An 8,522-nucleotide genomic window follows, 5' to 3' on the forward strand; every position below is an offset into this window, starting at 1 on the left:
AAGCTCCCGGGTTGGCTCCCAAACACTCCAGTCCTAGCTCCAAACCTCCGGAGCCAGCTGGGGTAGCCAGGAGGGAGTGGTGGCCCGCCTTCCCGCCGGGGAGCAGAGGGGCCCCGCCCGGGACAGCGGGGGGAGGGGAAGGGAGGGGAGGAGAAGGGAGGGAGTCAGAGGGGACCCCGCCCCCTTTGGACCTGCCCGCGCGCCATTGGCGCAAAGTTGCAGCTCGTCACCCAGAGGCTGCGCTCCCAGCTCCTAAAGTGCAGAGCACATAACGGGCAGCGCTCACTGCGAAGCGGCTTCCCCAGACAGAGTACAGGCTGGGGCGGGCGGGCTGGAGCCGCGAGCCCCGAGCACCCTAAGAGCTGAGTGTGCAGGACGCGCCCCCACCACACCCACCGCAAGGCGGCTGAATGAGGCTTCCAGGCGCTCGCCCGCGGCCCGCAGCGCCCAGCCTGGGGTTCGCCTGCTGAGGCGGACAGCCCAGCGCGCTCACCTGCCGGCCTGCGCGCGCCATGGGGCCACCCGGGAACCACAGCGACTACTCGCTGCTGCGGTCCAATGGAAGCAACGCGACAGACCAAGGTGTCCCGCAGGGACGCGATGAGGCGTGGGTGGTGGGCATGGGCATCCTCATGTCGCTCATCGTCCTGGTCATCGTGTTTGGAAACGTGCTGGTCATTACGGCCATCGCCAAGTTCGAGCGTCTGCAGACGGTCACCAACTACTTCATCACCTCGCTGGCCTGTGCGGATCTGCTCATGGGCCTGGGGGTGGTGCCCTTTGGCGCCTGCCACATCCTCATGGAAATGTGGACTTTTGGCAACTTCTGGTGCGAGTTTTGGACCTCTATCGACGTGCTGTGTGTCACGGCCAGCATTGAGACCCTGTGCGTGATCGCGGTGGATCGATATTTTGCCATCACGTCTCCCTTCAAGTACCAGAGCCTGCTGACCAAGAATAAGGCCCGGGTGGTTATTCTGATGGTGTGGATCGTATCGGGCCTCACCTCCTTCCTGCCCATTCAGATGCATTGGTACCGGGCTTCCCACAAGGATGCCACCAACTGCTATGCCAAAGAGACCTGTTGTGACTTCTTCACGAACAAAGCCTACGCCATTGCCTCCTCCATCGTGTCCTTTTACGTGCCCCTGGTGATCATGGTTTTTGTCTATTCAAGGGTCTTCCAGGTGGCCAGAAGACAGCTCCGAAAGATTGACAAATCAGAGGGCCGCTTCCATGCCCAAAACCTCAGCCAGGTGGAGCAGGATGGAAGAAGCGGCCTGGCTGTCCGCAGGTCCTCCAAGTTCTGCCTAAAGGAACACAAAGCCCTCAAGACTTTAGGCATCATCATGGGCACTTTCACACTGTGCTGGCTGCCCTTCTTCATCGTCAACATCGTGCACGCCATCCATGATAACCTCATCCCGAAGGATATCTACATCTTCCTGAACTGGATAGGCTACATCAACTCCGGCTTCAACCCCCTCATCTACTGCCGCAGCCCGGATTTCAGGATTGCTTTCCAGGAGCTGCTGTGCCTGCGCAGGGCTTCCTTGAAGGGCTGTGCGAATGGTTACTCCAACAACAGCAACGACAGGACTGACTTCACAGGGGAACAGAGTGGATGTCACCTGGGGCAGGAGAAAGACAGAGAACTGCTGTGTGGGGACCCCCCAGGCACAGAAGACTTTGTGAGCCAGCAAGGTACTGTGCCTAATGATAGCATTGATTCACAAGGGAGGAATTGTAGTACAAATGACTCATTGCTGTAATGCAGTTTTTCTACTTTTTAAGAACCCCCGCCCCCAAAAAACACTAAACAGATTATTTAATGAGAGTGTAATAAGTTTAGAATAAAACTTGTATAGAGAGATGCAGGGAGGGAAGCCACCCTTATCCCCTCTTTTTTAATTTTTATTTTTCTTAAGCTGTAAATAAGAAAAAAATGTATCTGAGTGACTGTTTCTTGTGCAGATCAGTTCCTTTTTGCTTGGAACTTGTAAGATGATGTCTGAAGGGCTTCAGTCCCAAGGACCTGGGGCTTGCTGTGTTGTGATGAGTCTCAGTGTATCTACCTCATTTGTTAAGTGTTAACAACTATATATTATTGCTGCTGGTAATTTGTATGGGGAGAAAACTTTCCTTCCTACACCTAGGACCAGAGAGTCCTGAGTATTTTGGACCTTTCAGTTGTGAACACAGACTCTCCCCTCTCCCACTCCTCCCCTTGGCTCAGTTTGGGGATGTTGTAGGCAGGAATTGAGGGGAGAAGCTTTGGATGTTTTCCTAAGTCTAAAGTTTACAGTAAATAAATTGTTTGACCATGACTTCATTGCACCTGTTTCTCCAAAACCCCTTGACTGAAGTGCGGCTGCCTCCCCCATGGAAACCACAGGTAACTATTTATAATAATCCCCCAGTGAATTAACTCAGGAATGACACTGGGATGACATGTACTGATTGCTTAACCCCTTCATTTGCCTTTGGATCTGCTGCTGCAAACATGTCTCTCTCTTAACACTAGTGCTCTGCCTACTCCTAGCATAGCTGTCTTGCTCATCCTACAATTATTATTGTGTGTTGTTACATCAGAAACACTGACTCATAGCATCTGAGTTAAGGGCATTTGTTCTGTCCTTCCAAGTGCCCCCACCACCCACCTTCTAGTTCTACTTGTTTAATAGCTGCTTCTTTTTGTAGATTTCCCAGGACGTTATAGTAGAGATCTTTGTACTGCATCATGGCTTGGCGTGTTACGGATGAGGAAGAAGTTCTTACGCAAAAGCTACTCAAATATATCCCCAATTCCCATCCTGGCTAAAAGGGAATTACTTCTAGGGTGAAAAGCTGGGAAGTACTTAACTCATGGATATCTCATGACCTAGAAACCAGGCTTTGACTCCTCTTTCTTTGCTTCTGTCCTTCCCCTTTATTCTCCTGGCCATTATGGTATAAACCAAGATTTCTCGGTCTCAACACTATTAACATTTTAGACTAATGATTCTCGGGCCGGGGCTGTCAGATGTTTGGCTTCTCATTCCATGCCATTGTCACCCCCCCCCACCCCGCCCCCAGGAGTAACCAACAGAAATGTCTTCAGTCATTGCTACTAATTCCCCAACAGTTTCAATCATCCCTGGCTGAGAACCACAGATTAAAAACTTCAAAAATCAAAGTAAGACTTATAGACTCGGTCTTGTGCAGCTACTTGATTTTGTCAGAGAGGGATTTCTTGTCATCCACCAGGTTGGTTCATGAAGTCAGAGCTCTTTCCTCAACCTTCCTGTGGAGCCTTCTGCACCTCCTTCCCAGCTGCTCCTCTGAACCTGACTAGGAGAGTAAATTGTTTAGGAGGGTTTATCAATGGAGGCGAGGCCTGTGAGCCATTACTGCCTGTTTGTGGAGCGATTAGAGCACTGTACAAGAGGTGCAGGAGGGGGAGATAATCACAAAAGTAAACACATTTCTTCTCCCACCCTCTTTCTATTTTTGCCTGTGTGTTGGAGCCAGAGCTTGGCCCAGGTTTAACGAGTGGCTCATCCTCCTTGGCAATACCAGGCAGGAGAGATCAGCTTCGGGGTTCACTGCAGTATCACTGGCTCCTGAAGCTCACTGCTGTTCCCTTCCCTTCTGTCCCAGCCAAAGTCCCCAACCAGAAAAGCCTTGGCCTCTTCTGCTTCCTGTCTGCTTAGCTTAGCCATGGGGTGTCTGTATGGGTACAGAGCTCTTGTAGAAGCTAGACACCCATTTTGGGAACAATGTGCAAGGCTTATTGAAGAGTGTGTGCCACTCAGTGCTTCTGCTTTTTCTCCAGGCACTTTCTTCCTTATTATCACATGCTTCTCCTCCCCTCTGGGATCCATACCCAGATATGCAGGCAGCTTCTCCAACTAAACCTTCATACTTACATGTAGCCTCATGGGATCTGGGTTTTAGAAGGGTTCATTTGCAAGCACTGGCTGTGGAAGAGGTGGAATGTTTGACAGGAGAGTGACCTGCCCAAGGTAAGAAACCAAGGATATCATCTCATGCTTCAGCCAAGGAAGCCTGCCCTCATTCCAGGAACTAGAGTGTTCTCATCACCACACTGTCATGGACTCAATTCCTACCCTCAATTATGGAAACTTTTCTCTGGGACAGAAACATAACACATTCATTTCAGCAGCTGTTTTGTTTTTATTGCTTTCAGGTCCCGGGCACAAAAGGCAGATAATGACAAGTAATCTGCAACAGAAGCAAGAGAAAATTATGTACTTTAAAAATATTTTATTTATTTTAATAAGAGAGATACAGAGAGAAAGGTAGAGACCAGACCACTGCTCAGTTCTGACTTAGGTTGGTGCTGGGCATTGAACTTGGTACTGCAGAGCCTCAGGCATGAAAGCATTATGTTGTCTCCCCAGCCACAAAAAGCATGTACTTTTACTCTGCAAGAGTCAACTGATACTAGAATATCATTGGCATTTAAGGAAGTTTCTAGACTCCTGGGCACTTGTGTATTTTCAGGTCATTCCAGGTAGAAATTTCACATATATATTAGAAATTTTTCTGCACCATTTGTAAGTCCCTTTGTGACAACAATGTTATTAATAATGGATGTGTATTCTTTTGGTTAGAGGAATATAGGATGTAACGTCTGTTTAAAATTCAGCTACCAATGTTAATTCAGATTAAAAGCTAAAAGGACTGTAGTCACATTTTTTGAAATTTTTTTAAATTTATTTATCTATTGGATAGAGACAGTCATAAATTGAGAAGGAAGGGAATTATATATAGAGAAAAAGAGACAGAGAGAGATGTCTGCAACACTGCTTTACCACTAGCAAAGCTTTCCCCCTGCAGGTGGGCCCCAAGGGCTCAAACCCTGGTGCTTGTACATTGTAATGTGTGCACTCAACCAGGTGCACCACCACCCGGCCCTGGAAACATGTTTTTTAAATATTTTATTTTATTTTATTTATTTGTTTTGGATACAGACAGAGACTCACTCGCCTCCCCCTTGGAAATATTTTAAGTGCAAGAACTTTGATCTGTTAGGCTTTTGGTTGTTAGTTAGATTTCTGCCCCTGGGGTTGTCAAATCCAGGCCATGATACATGTGAAGAAGATGTTTTTCCACCAATCCATATTTCAACTGAGAGAACTCTGATCAATTTTACGTGGCTTTCTAAGCAAGAACATTGCAGACACACAGCAGTCCCTTGCTTTCTATTGCCTTTGGTTTCGCTTTGTTTCATTTTGAGTGCAGGTATTTTTGTGCTTGTTGACATGTTGGTTATGTAAGTTTTGTGTTGGATTCATCCTCATAAATTTTTCCTTGCCTGGACAGCAAGTTCTCAGAGCCTGTTAAATGAGAACCTTCCACTGAGCTCTGGGCTGACAGGTGTGCAAGGGGCGGGACATGGTGGGCCTCTGCTGAGGTCTGTCATTATGGGGAAAGGAATCTGGCGGTGAAGGAGCTGACAATAGGAACTGACTTTCCAGGAGGCTTCAAATGCTTCTGGTGGTGAATCTACTGTCAAAAGACTAGACCCAAGTTAGTAGGGGGACTTTATAGAACACTGGTTGTGTGGTGAAAAATAGAAAGTGAGAATTCCCTTTTCATTCTGGAGCATATTAATAGCACAGGTTAATACTATAATTCCAGGGACTGAGTGGTGATTCACCTGGTAGAACACAAATGTTAATAGGCACCACTACCTGGGTTCAAGCTCCCCGTCCCTACATGCAGGGAGTAGGGGTGTGTGGAGATTCATGAGCAGTGCCGGCAGCTGGGAACAGTGGAGCCGTACAGACTCTGAGCTCCAGGTATAGCATTAGTGGGAGGGCAAAAAAAAAGGGAGAATAAAATAATATAATTGCAAATATAAATATGGTGAGCATAATGATTGATAACAATGCAAACTTATACCTTTACTGGAATCTTACTCTTAAGCAATATGTTAGTGACTACTTAGGCCCTTTCTTCTTCTTCTAGCGTTTGCCACTTAGGCCCCGTGGCCTCTTGACAACCTTGTGCTGTGACTAGCATAATTTCTTCATAGAACAACGAAAGCACTGCAGGTCAGAAAGCTTAAGTGACTCCTCAAGCCACACAGTGGCTAGTTGCTGGTCAAGACTGGAACCCACACCTGTAAAAGCCCACCAACTCCAGGACACATTGGTGGGGTTGTCTGTCCAGGGAAGTCTGGTTGGCATCATGGTAGCATCTGGAACTGGGTGGCTGAAAAGAGAGTTAACATATAGAGCCAAACATGTTGTTGACTAATGATGAACCTAAAGGCTGGAGGTTTAAAGAATAGGAAAGCTATCAGGAGAGGGGATGGGATATGGAGTTCTGGTGGTGGGAATTGTGTGGAGTTTTACCCCCTCTTATCCTATGGTTTTGTCAGTGTTTCCTTTTTATTAAAAAAAAAAAAAAAAAAAAAAAAAGAGCCCACCACCTGTGCAAACCAGGAAGCATCACTAGGCAGCTTATAAACCATGCCAGGACAAGTGTAAAAACTGGAAATGTAATACCTTGTTGAGAGAAGAGGGCAATCGCTGTGGGCTGGGGCAAGGAGGAATGTTCCTTTCAAAGCATGTGACTGCAGGGTTGCTGGGGACTGGGACAGGAAACCAATCTCTGAAGTACCTCCCGTGGCTGCTCTATGTCTTGCTTTTTGCCTTTGCATTTGAGAAGCAGGCCAAACTGAAAAGAGGATCTGAAACCTTAAAGCAAACCCAGTAGGTCTGCCTCCTGCCTTGGCAAAAGCATATCTGATGACAAAGCTGAGATGGTCTCCTAAAGTGATCAGGTTTCTAGACCCTATGGAAAATTGGGCAGGCCTAGATGGCTCATGAGACTTGCTATCCATTTTGAGCTAGCATCTGAGGGCAAGGGAGAAGACTTTCCGATTGCAGGGAGCCAAGAGGGTGAATGCACTTTGAATGGTACTTTTTTGCAGGCAGTTTGACTTCCCATAATTCAGCTCTGCACTAATCCGTACTTCACTGACAGTGCAAATATAGTTTGAAGGAGTTTTTTTTTTTTTTTCTTTCTGCTACCACTGTTATCGCTGCAGAGCTTGGTGCCAACACTATGAATCCACTACTCCTGGAGGCTATTCTTTCATTTTGTTTTCTTTCTAGTTTTTTTTTCTTGATGGATAAGAAAAGTTGTGAGGTATGCAGGAGATAATGAGGGAGAAAGAGAAATACCTGCAAACCTGCTTCACTGCTCTTGAAGTGCTCTACCCTGCAGGTGGGGAGTGGGGGATCAAACTCTGATCCTTGCACATGGTGACTATGTATACTTAACCCAGTGCACCAGCACCTAGCCCCCTGAAGAAGAAATTTTTGAAGTGCCAATGAGACCAACATTCCCAGTTGCTTTCAAGTACTTAAGAAATACTGGTGATTTATGAATAGTAGAGGTAGCAGGACTTGAAAAGACCAGGGCTCCATTTTCTCACTTAATTAGGCAGTTTTTATTTTCTGTAGATCATAATTTTGTTCATCTGTAAAATCATGGGGTGAAACAAATGGTCTCTGAGCTCTTCTCAGCTCTGAATTTAGATAGACATTAATTTGGAGGCAAATTAGAATAGCAGTTATTTTCCAGCATTTGTAATATAAGTAATGGTTGAATAGCCTGATTGGTCAATTTGTAGAAGAAAATGTTGTAAAGAAAGACTGTGGGGGTGGGGACACGATTTTTTTCTTTTTCAAATTTAAGAACCTTCAGGGGGAAAAGGAACACATCACTTCTATAGAAACAGCAGAAATTAAGCTTAACATTACAGGAAGGTAGATTTTAGCTTAGGTGAAGGAAGAACTTTCTTCTTTCAGAAATATTTTATTTATTTCTTGGTTAGAGACAAGGAGAAATGTATATATATATATATATATATATATATATATATATAGAGAGAGAGAGAGAGAGAGAGAGAGAGAGTCAGTCATGCAGCCCAGTTTCACTTGTGAAGCTTCCACCCTACAGGTGGAGACTAGGGTCTTGAAACTGGGTTCTTGCACATCATAACATGTGTACTCAATCAGGTGTGCCTGTCCCCCAGAAAAGCTTTCTAAGAGTGAAATATTTTATCTGTCAGAATAGTGAGCCTTCTGTCATTGGAAGCATTCAACATCACTCCAAATAAAACTCTCTCTACAATGGATAAAGCACAAGGACTCCTGCACTGAGCAGATCTAGAGTAAAATTCCTTCCAAAACTGTAAGACTACGTCTTTGAAGACAGTAGACCTGAATGTATTCAAACCATTCCCTGATTCCAGCTGGCCTTCTCCCCAATTCTTCTGAATTTCAGAGGTTTCACTGCATTCCTAAATGGGAACCCTCCAGGGGAAATCAGGATCTCAATAGTCCTTGGCCGTGGGGGGAAATCCAGAAATAGAGCAATAAGGTTAAGCAGTTTTCCAAACTATTAGACCTTTTCATCAGCTGCTCTTCCCATGCCTTTTGCAAATGACCTACTAACTCCCAGAGAGAGAATAAGAGAGCTGCAGAGTCCTCTCTGCAAAG

At 46.0% G+C, this 8,522-nt stretch overlaps 1 protein-coding gene across 1 annotated transcript; it reads left to right on the plus strand.

Moving 5' to 3' along the window:
* The first annotated feature begins 268 nt into the window (after positions 1 to 268).
* On the plus strand, positions 269 to 2,327 carry ADRB2 (adrenoceptor beta 2). The gene has a single exon (XM_007516378.2). It carries the CDS (start codon positions 513 to 515, stop codon positions 1,770 to 1,772), a length of 1,260 nt encoding a protein of 419 aa, XP_007516440.1. The 5' UTR covers positions 269 to 512; the 3' UTR covers positions 1,773 to 2,327.
* Positions 2,328 to 8,522: the final 6,195 nt, after the last annotated feature.

The sequence above is a fragment of the Erinaceus europaeus genome, chromosome 2 (genome assembly GCF_950295315.1).
Source record: "Erinaceus europaeus chromosome 2, mEriEur2.1, whole genome shotgun sequence".
Lineage (NCBI taxonomy): Eukaryota > Metazoa > Chordata > Mammalia > Eulipotyphla > Erinaceidae > Erinaceus > Erinaceus europaeus.